At 45.1% G+C, this 16071-nt stretch overlaps 1 protein-coding gene across 21 annotated transcripts in view; it reads right to left on the bottom strand.

The window, feature by feature from the left end:
* The window catches only part of EFCAB2 (EF-hand calcium binding domain 2), a 143932-nt gene that overhangs the window by 47599 nt on the left and 80262 nt on the right, over positions 1–16071 (bottom strand). For 18 of the 21 annotated variants that reach the window (XR_009406556.1, XR_009406557.1, XR_009406558.1 and 15 more), the window contains 2 exons: positions 11683–11735; positions 10204–10276 (listed from right to left, as the gene is read on the bottom strand). The exons of 2 other annotated variants lie outside the window; for them this stretch is intronic. Coding sequence is in view for 15 of the 19 variants with exons in the window: in XM_059412548.1 (XP_059268531.1) it covers positions 10204–10276; positions 11683–11735 (126 nt within the window). In the remaining 4 variants the exon portion in view is untranslated. The remainder of the gene's footprint in view (positions 1–10203; positions 10277–11682; positions 11736–16071) is intronic. One more of the 21 variants, XM_059412559.1, reaches the window with a different exon arrangement.

The following is a 16071-nucleotide window of genomic DNA, read 5'->3' as shown; positions in this document are numbered from 1 at the left end:
TGAGAAAGGACAGACAGAGGGAAAGGGAGAGAGAATCTTAAGCAGACTCCACACGCAGTGCAGAGCCAGACAGGGGGCTCGATCTCAGGACCCTGAGATCGTGACCTGAGCCTAAATCAAGAGTCCAATGCCTAATTGATGGAGACACCCAGGTGCCCCCAAATGGGAAATTTAAAAAGTCACCTACTTTAGAAAATTTATTTACTACAAACATTCCAGAGGCTGTTCTAAAAAAATGAAGATGTGTGATTTTTTTTAGGTTTTTCAGGTTTCTTATCACTATAAGATCAAAAAAAGTTTGAATCATCTCTTGGCTGGACCATCAGAGATGCTAAGAATCAACAGGTGACTAAACCAGACCACTAATAACGTCCCCTCCAAATGTGAGTTTCTACACCTTGAAGCTATGGGGGAATCGGTGGCAATCAAGCCATTAATTTCCCTATTTTATCCTCTTGTGGGGGAAGAAATCAAGAGCTTCCCGCTAAACTAACTGTACGATAAGATTATGGTCAAGTTGAAAACATGCACAGGAAAAGAATATGGAAGGAAGTGGACTAAAATATTACAATGATCACATTATGATGATGCATTATTGGAAAGGATTTTTCTCTATTTCCCTAAAAATTTCCTATATATATTACTTTATTATAAAAAAAATTTGAGATAAAAACTTTTATTAGTCTCCTGTTATGGCTATTTTACATAAAATTATGAAATACATTCATTCATAAGTACTATGTATTTATGTAAGAAAGGGAAAGCCAGTTATACAGATTTCCCTGGGTTTTATTTCCTGCTACTAATCACTGCTTTGGCACCATTTAGTGGTTTTCTTCTAATTACAGATATTTTCCTTGTACAACACAATCTCCTCAACACCCCTCCCCCCACTTACCTATTTGCATCAGAAATCTCGGCTAGTAGCAATCTCCAAAGTACCTCTTGATCTACAGTGCTTATTTCTTTCTTTATTTTTAAAAAGATTTTATTTATTTGAGTGAGAGAGGAGGCGCAGAGGGAGAGGGACAAGCAGACTCCCTGCTGAGTGCAGAGCTCAATCCCAGGACCCCGAGATCACCACCTGAGCCTAAATCAAGAGTCACCTAACCTAAATCAAGCCACCTAACCGACTGAGCCACCAAGGCGCCCCAATCGGTCTACAGTTCTTTGATAGCATTGAATATTAGCACAAATTAGAACAACCTACTCCCTCCTCCCACCTTCTCCAACGCCGGAGTACTGAGGAAAAGTAACAGACAACAATACGTCACATCACCAGCTACTTCAATATCAGAACGTAATCACCCCCACACTGTCCCTCCCATTCTTCTAAGAAGCTTGGCACAGTTGGATTCTGAATGCTGTGACATCTCAGGGCTCCTCTGGAACCAGGATGACACAGTTACAGTTCAGACGGATGGACAAAGCATGTGGGTAATACCGATGTTGTTCTACTAATTAGGCAGTTCTTTCTGGCGTTTCAAAGACAAAATCTCTGAGACTACTTAACCAATTAAAAATACCGAGAAACTGTGATTTGGGATCTTTGGGACTTGTGGTTATGTCTGGTGTGGTCTGACATTTTTCATCCAAGATGAAATGACTCAGTAGAACCATTATTTTGTTTTGGCCGGCTACCAAGCAGTACTGACCACATGGAGGCTTCTCACCACCATTCATTTACCATTAAATCACTGACCACAGAAAATGCAACTGGACGTTCATTTGTGGGTGAGTTTCTTCATTCTGCTGAATGAACAGGACTGAATGCAATCCTAAATATTTAAATGCCTATGTATTTAAATATTTGATGTTCACAATTTTGACTATCTTGAGCCAAAATAGGATGTTTGTTTGCTTTTTCAGTTTCCTTGTGTCTCTGAATGCCTGGTACCTGGCACATGGTAAATGCTTGATAATTATTTGATGAATGAATGATTACCAGCTCACAAATGGTTTTTAATTACTTTTATTTGCTGGAAACAGGATTTTTGAGTGCATGAATCAGACCTATTGTAAAACTCTTCTCTCATTTCTGTCTGCGGTGCTTTGCAAGCATGAATTTTCCACTATTCTGATACTAGTTTTCGCAAGAGCAAGAAGAGACAGCGTAAGAAACGTAATTAGAACCAGAATACTGCTTGGGCCCACAGGAAATGGTAGAGCAGGTCCTTGAACCCCAATATGTCAGTCTTTGTTCTCAGTGCTGACGTACAAAGTGTAAACTCCATGCCTTCCAAGAGTTTTTTTTTTTTTTTTTTTTTTTTTTTTATGACAGAAGCAAGTTTTAAGACAGAAGTAAATTGGTAATTACAGATTATGTTGAACACTACAGACAAAACACAAAGGTTTGCACTGTCAAATCAGATTGGCCAGAATCAGAGATCTTACCTAGTATCAAACCTCCAAGGATAGAGAGTCACAGACACAGGTGAGACATGGGGCAGTTCAGGACGGCAACGTCATCTCTGAGATGCTTTCTTGCCACATTAGGACTCACTCTGGCCCAGATCTAGAACATCAGGTCTCCAAGTGCTGTGGGTACTTGGAGGACGAGCAGCCCAGAGCAGGTGTAAAGAACAGAGACTTGGAGAGAAGTAAGCGGGACATAGTGGGAGCCAGCAGGGAAGCCAGTATGTGATCAGGGACAATGGCAGGAAGTGATAGGCCTGACCAGTTAGGGCCTTGTCAGCTGTGGTAAGTGACACTACTTTGGGTTTTTCTCCTGAGTGAGTTGGGCACCTCAGCAGCACGGTTCTGAGGAGCGGAGTGGTGAGCTCTGATTTAACCTCTTTTAAAAGCATCCTTTTGCCCATCGTGTGAAGAGTAGACTGCAGGGGCCCAAGTGCAGGAGCAGAGAGTTCAAAGGCCGCCATGATAGTTCAGGGAGATGGGACAGTGGCTTGGACCAAGGTGGTGGGTATGGAAGCGGTGAGAAGGGGTCAGCTTTTCATCTGAAGGCAGGGTTCAGAGTCAGTACAGAGTACAACGGATGATCTTTTTCAAGTCCAATTTTACAATCTCCGGTTTTCAAAACGCCATGCTATGGGGATTCATCTTCCTCACCTGGGTCCCCGTACCTGGGCTCCCGAGGGTGGGGTCTGCTCCCTCCCCAGGGTCAGTCCCACAGCTCCATTTGGCTCTCGACAAGGTATCCACCCTTCCTACCCTCTTGGGTGTGGCCTCTGCTGTCCAGCTAAGGAGAGTCTGTTCTACCGTCTTTGGGTCATTTTCTGAGTTGTTTACACAGATACGCGTGTTACCTCGTATCTGCGAGACAAGCTTAGCTTGAGGTCCTCCTACTCTGCCATCTTCCCAGAAGTCCCACGTCTGACTTCTCTTGCTCAACACGTTCTTGATGAAATTCATCCATGTCACGTGTGTATTGTATTTTGTTCCTTTTTATCACTGAGTAGAGTAGTGGTCCAAAGTATTTATCTATCCATTCCCCAGTCAATGGACATTTGGGTTATTTTCAGTTTGGGGCTATTATGATTAGCGCTATCGAGAACATTTGGTTACAAATCTCACGTGGGCGTAGACTTTCATTTTTCTTGGATAAATAGTTATCAGTGGGATTGCCAGGTTGTAGAATAAGTGTATGTTTATCATTATAAGACACTGGCACCATTTTCCAAAGTGATATTTCCACCAGTGATGTGTGAATTATAGCTGTTCTAAATCCTTACCAGCGTTTAATATTTCAGAATTTAAAACTGTAGCCATTCTCATGGTTGTGTAGTAACACTTTCAGCTCCCCAGTGGGTAGAGATGTTCATCATTTCTTATGTGCTTTTTGGCCATTAATACATTCTCCTTTGTGAAATGTCTATTTAAATCTTTGGCCAGCTTAAAAATCGGGTTGTTGCCTTCCTAATATTAGTTAAAATAGATGTTACTGTATTCTGGATACAATGTCAAATAAATTATTTGCAAATATTTTCCCCCAATCTTTGATCTGCATTTGTTTGTTTGGTTTTTAACTGTGTCATTTTGGGTAAAATTTTCTAATATTGATGAAGGAAATCATTATTTGTTGTGATTTTTTTTTTAATGGTTCATGCTTTTTGTGTCTTACCTAAGAAATGTTTGGCTAACCCAACATCACATGGTTTTCTCTCTGTCTTCTTCCAGAAGTTTATCGTTTTAGCTCATCTATTCAGGTCTATGATCCACTTTATGTGTGGAGTAAAAGAGTGCTGAAGTTTGTTTTCTTTCTATTCAGATTTATAGAAATGATGATCCTTTCTTTGTTGTGTTACTTTGGCCCCTCTGTTGAAGACAGAAGTGTGCTTCTATGTCTGGATCCTCTGGTTTGTTCCATTGGTTATAGGTCTCTCAGTACACAAATGTCACACTGTCAAGATTACTGTGGTGTCATGGTAAATCTTGCAATCAGGTCGTAACAGTCCGCCCTGGCCTTGATTTTCCAAAATTATTCTGTTTATTCTAGCTCCTTTGTTTTTCCATGCAAATTTCTGAATCAGCTCATAAACTTCTTCAAAAAAGCCTCTTGTGATTTTGATTGAGAATGTACTTAATCTATTAATCGAAGAACTGCCCTCTTAATGTTATTTTGTAATCCACAAACATATATATCTATCTGTTTAACTCTTAATTTCTCTCTATAGTGTTTGCTCTTTTGGTTAAGTTTTGCCTTCATTTTGTTAAATTTATTCATTATTCTACTTTTATGCTCTTTAAATGGCATTTACTTAATTTCATTTTTCTTATTGTTGATTTCTAAGTATAGAATACAATTTATTTTTTCATGTTGACCTTGTAGCCTGTGATCTGGCTAAATTCACATATTAGTTCTAGCAACTTTTTGGTAAATCTCTCTGGATTTCCTACATGAAAAATCTTGTCTGAAACAGAAAGAGTTTCAGTTTTTCTTTTCCAAACTGCATATCTTTTATTATTTTTTCTTACCTTATTGTACCAGCTAGAATTTCAAGTAAATGGTGAATGGGAGTGGTGAATGCAGGCATCTGTGCCTTGTTCATGATTTTAGATAGAAAACACTGAGTATGAGTTTAGGCTTGAATTTTTGTAGCTGCCCTTGAGCAGCTTGACAAATTCCTTTTATTCCTCATTTGCTGAGTATTTTTCTCTTCGATGGATATTGAATTTTTTTCAAAAGCTTTTCTTATATTTACTGAAATGATCATACGGGTTATCTACTCTGTTCTGTTGATGTAATAAATAACAAAGCACATTGATTGACGTGAGCCAACCTTCAATTCCTGAAATAAACTCCACTTGCTCATAATGTATTATTCTTTTTAACATGTTGCTGAAATTGATTTGGTAAAATCTTATGAGGATGTTTTACAACTATGTCAGTAAGGTCTGTTCTTTTTTATAATATGATTGCCTGGTTTGAATATTAGAGTAATGCTTGACTGGAAAGTGTTATCTCCTGTGACATTTCCAAAACAAGTTTTGTGTAGAACTGGTACTATTTCTGCCATAAATATTTGAGAGAATTTGCTAGAAAAGCCATCTGAACTTCTAGTTTCCTTTACGGGAAAGTTATTAGTTATAAATTTAATTTTCATCATTGATATGGAGCTATTCAAATTCTCCAGATTTTCTTGGGTCAGTTTTGGTAATTTGTGTGTCTCGGGGAATTTGTCATTTCATCTAAGTTGCCCCTTATTAGCATGAAGTTGTTCCTTTATTAGCTTTTAAAATGTCTGAAGGATAATGATAAACCCTCCTTTAATCTTGAAGTTGGTGATATGTCTTGATCACCTTAGCTAGAGGTTTATCAATTTTATTGGAAAAGACTAGTTTTTTGCTTTCAGTGATTTTCTCTATTTTCTATTTCACTGATTTTTGCTCTTCATAATTTTCTTTCTTCCATTTATCCTGGGTTTATGTTGCTCTTTTTTTTTTTTTTTTCCAGCTTGTTAAGATGAGAATTTAGATAATTAATTTTAGGTCTTTTTTTTTTCTTTTCTAGTATAAACATTTAAAGTTTTAAATGGGTCTCTAAGCACTGCTTACCTGTATCCCACAAAGTTTGACATCCTGTATTTTTATGAACATTCAGGGAAAAATAATTCCCCCTGTGATTTCTTCTTTGATTTGTAAATTATTTAGAAGTAGGCTGCTTAGGTGGCTTAGCCTGGGTGGCTCAGTGGGTTAAAAAGCCTCTGCCTTCGGCTCAGGTCACAATCCCAGGGTCCTGGGATTGAGCCCCACATCAGGCCCTCTGCTCAGCAGGGAGCCTGCTTCCCTTCCTCTCTCTCTGCCTGCCTCTTTGCGTACTTGCGATCTCTGTCAAATAAATAATTTTTTTTTTAAAGTAGGTTGCTTAATTTCAAATATGTGAGGATTTCCTAATTATCTTATTCTCAATTGATTGCTGACTTGATCACTTCTTTAATTTTTAAAATTTTTTTAATTTACTTTTTTAGAGAGAAAAAGAGAGCAGAAACAGTGGGGAGAGACAGAGGGAGAGGGAGAGAGGGAGTCTTAGGCAGGCTCCACACTGAGCACTGAGACCGACATGGGGCTCAATCTCATGAACTTGAGATCATGACTTGAGCTGGAATCAAGAGTCAGACACTTAACTGACTGAATCACCCAGGTGCCCCTTAATTCTTTAAAATCAGAGAACATGTCCTATAGGATTTTAATTTTTTAAAATTTACTGAGACTTGTTTTATGGTCCAGCACTTAATCCATCCTATTGAAGTATCCATGTATACTTAGAACACGTATTTTGCATCTGTGGGTGTATGTCCTATAAATAGGCCACAGTGACTGACGGTTGATCTTCTACGTCTTTGCTGACATTTTACGTAGTTGTTCTATCAGTTATTTAGAGAAGGTTGTTAGAAGTTCTTCTATGATAAAGGAGTTATCTGTTTTTCCTTTCATCTGCCCATTTTTGCTTCATGTCCATTGAAGCTCTGTTATTAGGTACACAGACATTTAAAATCTTTATACCTTTCTGATGAATTGAACTTAAAAAAAAAATCACTGTATAATGTCAAAATCTCACTCACATAGGTCTTATTTTCCTAAGTTCTTTTAGTTCTCCTTTCCAAATACTTTAAATTCTCCACGATTCCACTTAGGTTTGACCTTCAAAGGCTCTTGACCTCTCCACGCCCTTCCCACTGGTACTGAGACACTGTCCTGTGCTCCCGGCTCCCACACAGAAGATCCTGGAAGGACAGGCCTTCTTAGTAAAGGAAGAATTGTTTGGTAACCTGTCTGTCAATAAAATGTGGGTATTAACCCCTGTCACAGCTGTCGAGTTTCGTGATATTCCAAATGTGCCAAGATTATCTGGGGCAAGTTGGTAATTGTAGAATATGAAGTGGTAGGATCAATGCTGAGTGATTTTAAATGATCTATTTCAAGAGCAACGTCAGATTTCATACCACTCTTCCCAAGTGAGGGGCTGAGGGTTAGTACTTGGACTAAAACTCAAGCAAATGGTGACTAGACACCTGCTCAGAGGTTTTGATGTTTTATTGAATTTTAGAGCATTGTCACATTATTGCATTTTAAAGCAAAAAAAGAAGAAATCGTTTCATTTCTGAAACTACCGCAGAGCACTCAGCAATGGGACATTCATCCCTCGAGCTTTGATTTTCTAGATGTATTCAATACCTATAAATATCTATGTGCTTTGTTCCCCTCAGTCATTTGGGAAACCACAAAAAAGAGAGTCATACCCCAAAGTTCTTATGCATATCGCTCTAATTTGAATAAATTATACACAAGGACAATTTATGTGCGTAAAGCAAAATGTGTATAGGGCTCCGACAGCGCAGTGATCTCTATTGATCCAGCTGCTCTAAATGTGTGTGATTTTCCAAGGTTGCATCAATATACCTAAGGAAGGGCCAAAGACAAAGTAAAACGTTGGGACCCAAGCACTTACTATGATCAACTGCCCAAACCCGCGGCGTCACTCTGGTAGACAGCCACCTACAGAGCAAGCAAAACCAAATATGCCTTGGGTGCGCACCAAGTAACACGTGAATCCTCACAGTTACCACATTTAATCCTCATAAAGAAACAATTTGCTGTTGTTGCATTCCTCCTGTGGCTTTTAAACCAGGCTTTAAAAGGTTCAGCTACTCGGCCAAGCCCGCACAGCTGTTAAGTGGTGGCTTTGGGATTCAGATACCTGAGATGCGGTGTTTGTTCTACTTTGCCAGAAAAACTTTCAGATCAAGAGTTGGCAAACTTCTTCTGCCAAGGACCAGACAGTAACTATACGGAAACCATAGAGTTTCTGTCTATCACAAGGACTCAACTTCACTCTTGTAGTGAGAACACAGCCAGAGACAAGATGTAAATAAATGAGTTTGGCTGTGTTTCGATAAAACTTTAGAAAAACAGGTGGTGGGCGGGGTTTGGCCCAGAGGTTGTGGATGGCTGATTAAAACAGACAGAAGGAATTGGGCTCTACAGGTTCTACTTTTCTATCCTTCCAGAGGCATTTTTCCTTGCTTCTCCACTTACCCTACTGAATTATATGCACTAATTACGATTTCACTGTAAATTCACCTTCCTGCTCCTATCTGCTCCACAGCACCAACTTTCCTCTTTCCCTAGCACAAATTCTAGCTTTGTTGATAAACACTGTCGAGCAGTGATCAACACCTTTTTTATTTTTAAAGATTTTATTTACTTATTAGAGAGATAGAGAGAGACCACAAGTAGGCAGAGCAGCAGGCAGAGGAAGAGGGAGAAGCAGGCTCTCTGCTGAGCAGGGAGCCTGATGTAGGGCTCGATCCCAGGACTCTGGGATCATGACCTGAGCCAAAGGCAGCCGCTTAAGCAACTGAGCCACCCAGGTGCCCCAACACCTTTTTTTAAAATAAGGACCAACTCAGGAAAAAAATAAGGTTTTTCTCCTCTGAGTAAAAATAGCTTTATTGGACCCCCAAATGGAAAAACAATGTAAATATTCTGTGCTTTACTGAATAGTTTTAAATGCTAATGAAAAATCGGTCCTGCCTTTTAGTTACAGAGATGCTAATACACAGGCAACAGAGCCATCTTTCCGTCTTCTACTCCGTAACTCTATATAGTGCTTTAGGATTTAAAACATGTCTTCTAATACATCATTTCATTTCTCTTTGAGGGAGGATCATCGTGGAAAAACTGACACAGAGGTTAGGTGACTCATCTCGAGTCGATGCCCAATTAGGCACAAAACTCTACCAAATCCCACTTCCTTGCCTGCCTCCTGTCTCCTCCTGCTTGAAGCCTGGCCTCCATCTAAACCCACACGCTTAGATTAGCAGTTCTGAACAGATTCGTCTCCTGGTGGGGGCCCAGGTAGCTTTGTCCCCTTCGGGCTTCTGCTTTGTCGAACCGAAAGCTGCATGACGTGAGACCAGACACTTTTCGGGAAAACCAAACAGGGCATGAAGCTCTCCGATCTCACTGCTTTATGGGATCATTCTCTCCAGACACTCATCTACACTCTTACAAATAGCCATTTTTACAATTCTTGGACGGTTCAGTCAATGTCAGGTTCGTTCTTATTATTTTACTATCTTATTATCTTATCTATTATTATTATATGTGTACTACTTGTTCTAAAAGTTAGTTTTATTCTCCCCCAATAAACATAAATTTTCTCTGGTCTCTACTTCCCTCTCTCCCCTCTGAGATGACTTTCTTCAATCCATTCCTTTTTCACCTGTCAGTGTTCTCTCGGCAGAGAGTTAGTCCCCTGAATCTGTTGGCCTTTCTCCAACTAATTTTATTTTTTTAAAGATTTTATTTATTTATTTGAGAGAGAGAGAAAGAGAGGATGAGAAGGGGGAGGGCCAGAGGGAGGGGGACCAGAAGATTCCCTGCAGAGTCCAGAGCCCAACGCGGGGCTCGATCCCATGACCCTGCGATGAGGACCTGAGCCAAAACCAAGAGTCTGATGTTTAACTGGACTGAGCCCCCCAGGTATCCGTCTTCATAATTCATTTTAAAGAGTGTAGATAATGTCTAAGGCGGGCTCCTTACTTGAGCCGTTCCATTGTTGGGTCAAAGCCATTTCTTGCAGATCTGATATTGTTTCAGAACGTTTGCCGGGCCAATCCGCAAAGCAGCCCCAATGTCTTCGCCAAGCACACGCATTAGTTTAGGACCTGCCCAGTTGCAGGTAAGGGTTTTTAGCTACAAGGAGCAAGGGGGAGCAGAGAGCCCCTCCCCCCAACTCACCTCTGCAATCAGGTCATGGAGCTCTCCTTCACTCGGGCAGCAGCCTAGTGACCTGATGATTGTTCCGATCTCTCTGCAAGGAAAAATGGTCAGAAGTTTCAGAATACAAACTTGGAAAAGCATGCCCGGTGTCCCTCGAAACTTCAGGGCGGAGGTCGCCCAGCAAACAGTGCACTCGATACGCAAGCCTTGTGAGGACAGGAGATACTTTCCAGGAAAAGGAAAAGGCAGCCAAGCAAACCAAAGGGAGAAGAAATAAGTGCTTGTATTGATTAGCAAATGCAAGCCCTGCCTGAGCCAAAACCCAGGAAGTTCTAGAAAACAGAAAGGGGGGTGGGGTAGGAAAAAGAAATGCCAGCCACTTACTAGGCGAGTTTTAAGTTAGTTAACTCTTTTGCACCTCAGTTTCTGCATCTGTAAAATGGGGACAGAGGTCTGTGCTGAAGTGCACATTCGTGGCAGAGTACTTAGAAGCGTGGCCTCTAGTGTCCGATTGCTAGAGTCAGATCCCAGCTCAAGGCCAGGCAGGCTAATCTCTGGCTACGGAGGCGGACCTGGTGGGGAAAACACAGCATCTTCCTTCAAATACTTAGAAGGGGGCTGGGCATAGCCTCAGAGTAAAATAATACGAACTACCATAATACAAAACATAGCTCTTGAGTAGCTCCCCATAAATATTAGTTACTCCCCTGACCCCTGTAATAATGTAATTTAATTCAGCAAATAGCCTAAGAAGAGTATGAATTACATTCGGTATTCTCTAGATGCTAAGACCGGGTTTGCAATAGATTATCAAATATTTCCACTTAAAATTACTAAAATTAAAGTTGCAGTACTGGGACGTGTACTTAATTTCACAAATATTCACTGAATTCATTTCTTTACCATTCTGGATAGTATCGGTGGCGTATATTCAGTCACTATTTTACTGAGAAAACCTTTTAAAGAAGAACGTCCGGGTTCTTCACTTACAGAGGCTGAAGGATGCGTATCAATAGGAAAACCGAAAGTCAGTAACTGCGGAGAATGGGATTAATTTTCATTTATTGGTCTCCCTTCATCATAAATGAGGGCCCGGTGAACATGTCATGGCTTCCTGCTCCCTGCCTGCCGGACCGCCGCAGTCCTGACACCCGTGCACTGCTTTCCACGCCCCCGTCCCTCATGAAGGCAGGACGTGAACGTGCAGGTGGACGAGACGCTGAAGCATCCTGTAAGACGCCACTTCCAAGAAGTCCCCAAAGATGTCCCATGAATCCGGCGAACAGCAGTGTAGTAAATAGATCATTGAACATCAGACCCCTACTGTGCACGTTAGAACCAAGGGTTAATGAGGCACAGACGAAAGCATGACTTGGTCAGTATTCACAGATCTAGACCCTCTGTAACCTTCTAGGTCTATGTGCATCAGAGAAGCATCCCCTGCATGACGGGGACCAGAAGCTCTTGCAGGCATGTGTGTGGGACAGTGGCACCCACCTCCATCTGACCAGCAACCACCGGGCAATGTGATCAGTCCAAGTGAAAACAGGCTGTAAGTGTAAAATACACACAGATTTCAAAAAACCGAATACAAAAAAAATGTCAAATATCTCACTGATCATTTGTCAACTGACACGTTGAAATGACTCTATTTTAGACAATGAGGTTGTATAAAACACAGTGTTACAATTAATTTCCCCTGTTTTAACAGTACTAGAACATTACGAGTACCCCCTCTTACTGGAAATGGCGAGGAACCGCTGGCACCAGAGTCAGCGTGTGAGGAGAGAGGTGCGGCGGGAGAAGAATTGCTCTGCGCGGGTCAGCAAGATCATCCACGCCCCCCGGTGCCTGTCTGAGAAACTGCAAACCAGGGTGAGCCGAGCCCGGGACAGGGGAAGGGCTACAGCGCTAGCTGGGGGTAGGGCCCGACCTCCCCTGAGACAGGACACCTGCCACACTATGATTCGGAAGAAGGTCTGGCCAGGGACAGCTCTGGGAACAAAGCCACAGCAGCACAAGGGCTCCCCTGAGAAGAATGTGCTGGCGGGAAGAGACCAGCCAAGGGTCCAGTGAAGAAGCTTCCAGAGCCCGGCCCTGACCCAGGGGTCCAAGGGCCGGCCTTAAACACAGAGGGGAGGTGCCAGAGCACGAGGCGAGAACTCCACGGATCCTCCGAGGGCCGTGTCCAGGGAGTGAGGAAAGACATGGGGAAAAGTGGGCGGCATCTTGTGTCAGGTGCTGCTGAGACTTCCAGCGAGTTCTGAGAAGCGCCCTTTGGGTTTAGGAAAGGAATCAGTGGTGATTTTTTTGATGAGGGAAGCTGCTGTCGAAGGCAGTGCAGAAACCAGATTGTCCTGGGTCCGGGGGGGTGGATGCTGACGTGAGAGGGAGGAAGTGATGACTGGAGGGGACACGGGGTCAAGGAAGTTTCTGTAGGACCAGAGAGAGGGGAGCGCACGTGGCGGTGGATGGGCCTGGCTCCCCGGGGGCGGGGGTGCTGGTGCTGGTGCTCAGTGTGCGGGTGCTGGTGCTCTGTGCTCAGTGTGTGGGTGCTGGTGCTCGGTGCTCAGTGTGCGGGTGCTGGTGCTCGGTGCTCAGTGTGCGCACAGCCGCCCCCACCCGCCCAGGTCCCACCAGCAGCAGCAGCAGGCTGCTCTGAGTCAGAGGGTGGCAGGTCCTTCCTTCTGCCTAGAAAGTTCTCTCTCTCCCCTTCAGTTCCTCTTTGAAGGACCACTCGCCCTCTTTGCCTTTTCTGAGTGAATCCAGCTAAAACCAAGCTGCTTCTTCCTCTACCCCTAAAACATGAAGGCCTGATTGACTTAAGAGGAAAAGGCAAAGCTTCTACGGCGGACGAGTCCACAGTGACCTAAAGAGCGACACAGAACTCAAGAACGCGCCTGCACCCCTACAACCCGGCCCGCGAGCTGCGTCTAGCGGTCATTTCCTCTACACCCGGCTGCTCTGTATTTTCCGTCAACCCTTCAAAATGGCCATTTGCCCCATCCTAGATTCGGGGCCCCTTAACTTTCCACTCTGCTCACTCTACCCATCTGCCATCTCTTGCCTCGAGCTCTAAACCACATGCGCACATCATCTCAGCTGAAGAGCCCTGAGACGCACCGCTATGTCCCCGAACAGACGCCGCTGGTTTGGGCACCACCGCTGACCACCCCCCACCCACCTGCCGGGGCAGCGCGGGCAGCAGAGCTCCACGCCACAGCCTGGGCGGAGGAAAGCCTTGCACCGTTGCGCACAGTTGCAGAGGCTGCCGAGTCCAAGGCCAAGACGTCGTCAGGGTCCGTGTCTGCTGAGAACCCCGGCTTGCGACGGCCCCGTTCTCTGTGTCCTCACACGGCAGACGGTGAGCCCACTCTGGGTCTCTGTCTTCTTTTTGAAGGGCCCTAATCCATCGTGGGGTGCCACTCTCAAGATCACACCTAAACCTCATCACTTCCCAGAGGCCCACCTCCAAACAGCGTGGGGTTCGGGCTTCCTCTATGAATCGGGGAGGGAGGCACACCCTTGGTGGGGGCACTGCCGTGACAGACCCTGCCCGTGTACATGCTAGAAGTCCGGACGTCCCTCCCTTCTTGTCCCTCTCAGCCTCTAAGACACAAAAAACTCCCTTCCTTAAGAAAGCTGACCCCTCTTGGTGTCTTGGAGCTGCAGTCTTGGCTCTTTCTTCCCACCGGTTATAGACACCACTGAGCGCTCACCTTGCTAAGTGTACTTGTAAGCCCCTCAGTCTCGGTTCTTGTTCTGGACACACGTGCCTCCGGCTCAGCATCTTCATCCTGTCCTTTACCAGTTGCTTCCTCTTTTGCCCTAAAATGTTCAGCTACCTTCCTTCCTCAGGTTGGAGACATTCCTAATAGGTGCCTCACCACACCCCAAGCACGCTCCCCGCTTCGGTCACGCCCCAGCCCTTGCTCTGACTTCCTCCTCTTGCAGCAGTCAGCCCACTGCCCACCCGTCCACTCCAGGCCCAGCTCCAGGCCCAGCCGCCGCAGACCGGCCATGCCCAGCTCTCTGCCAGTCAGTCAGTCTGTCCTGCCTCTGGGAGCCTCTCCATCCTCTCTGCCTGCCACGGCCCCCCCTGACCAGGACCCCCGGTTGCAACATGACCTCACTGTGAAAACTGTTCCCAGAGGGGAGCCTGGGGGGCTCAGTCAGTTAAGAGGATGCCCTCGGCTCAGGTCACCACCCCAGAGTCCTAGGATCGAGTCCCGCATTGGACTCCTTGCTCAGTGGGGAGCCTGCAGCTCCCCCTGCTTTTGCAGTCGTGCCCGCGGGGTGCCGGTGGGGGGGGGGGGGGGGGGGGGGACACGGACTTGAGGAGCAGGCACAGAGAGCACAGCTGGGGAAGGTGGCAGCTCTGGAGGGGCACCCCCACCCCCGCTCCTGGCCAGCACTCTCTGTGCTCAAACCCTGTCCCCACGGACCTCTTCACTCCTTGCAGCACACAAGGAGACAACCCGGGACATTCAGCAACTTGCCCGGGGCCACACAGCATTCCAGCAGCGGCTCCCCGAGGAGCAGGAGGCCCGAGCCGCGGGTCGGACCCGGACGCAGGACAGCAAGACAGACAGTCAGCAGACTAACTGACCTGGCTGGGAACCCACAGCTCCTCCGGGAATCGCCCCGCAGCTCACTCTCACCGCATGCCCACCGGCAGGCTGCAGGGGCGCGCGGCCGCAAGTAGCTGTGCAAGGGTTTGGCTCTGCCCTCAGCGCTTCAAATATCCTTACCTGCTTACACCTGACGACCGCCCGCCCGCCCGGGGAGGAAGGCGCCTGCTTTGAGTCTACCGAGGAGGAAAACAGGAGCACCGGGTTAGGCAACTTCCCCAGAATCCTAGGAAGTCGTGGCCGTGGGACCCCACCCTCAGCCCTGTGCAGCTCCACCTCCAAGAAACCTGGCCGAGGATTTCCGGAGACTTCCAGGTGAACTTGAGTGTAACAAGGTGCTGCCCAAGAACACCAGAAGCTCCACCCCGTGGGAGCCGTGAGGACAGATCCAGGGCTCAAAACTGATGACCTGAGGGACAGACTTGGCCAGCAGATCAGGTTATGTTCTCTAGGTGGGCCACCAGTACGCGTCCTCAGAAGTGTCACAGGCCTGGTCCCTGTGGAAATCTGGGTTTATCACTCCTGGAAAACAGTCATTTACTGTAGGCATTTATCTGCAAGAGGCAGGGGAAGGAGCCAAATGACCTCTTTAAGTTCTCCCCAGCTGCTCCGATTCCATTATATTCAAACACGCACACACACACCTGTGGCTTATGTCAGTGAAGGTTCTAGTTCTTAGAAGGCATACACTGGAGTATTGGGGGGGGGGGGGGGGGAGTCATAATGTCCACAGCTTACTTTCAAATAGCCCAGCAAAATTGAAATAATAATAAAATGTGTGTGTGTTTTAGAAAGAGAGAACACAAGCAAAAGCAAATGTGGCAAAATGTTCACAATTGGTGCATCTCTTGTTTGGTGCATCTCTTGTCTGTAAGTGTAAAATTTTTTAAATAAAAAGTTTTCATTTAAAACAAAACAAAACATACAAGAGTGGGCACCTGGCTGGCTTAGTTGGAAGAGGGCTTGACTTGTGATCTTGGGGTAATGAATTCGAGTCCCACCCTAGGTGCAGAGATTACTAAAAAATAAATGTACTTTAAAAACAAACAAGGGGTGCCTGGGTGGCTCGGTGGGTTAAAGCCTCTGCCTTCGGCTCAGGTCATGACCCCAGGGTCCTGGGATCGAGCCCCACATCAGGCTCCCTGCTCAGCAGGGTGCCTGCTTCCTCCTCTCTCCCTCTCTGCCTGCCTCTCTGCCTACTTGTGATCTCTGTCAAATAAATAAATAAAATCTTTAAAAAAAAAAAAAAGATAAG

The sequence above is a fragment of the Mustela nigripes genome, chromosome 10 (assembly GCF_022355385.1).
Source record: "Mustela nigripes isolate SB6536 chromosome 10, MUSNIG.SB6536, whole genome shotgun sequence".
NCBI lineage: Eukaryota > Metazoa > Chordata > Mammalia > Carnivora > Mustelidae > Mustela > Mustela nigripes.
Note: the sequence above shows the minus strand (reverse complement) of the source record. Positions and strands in the feature narration are given on the sequence as shown.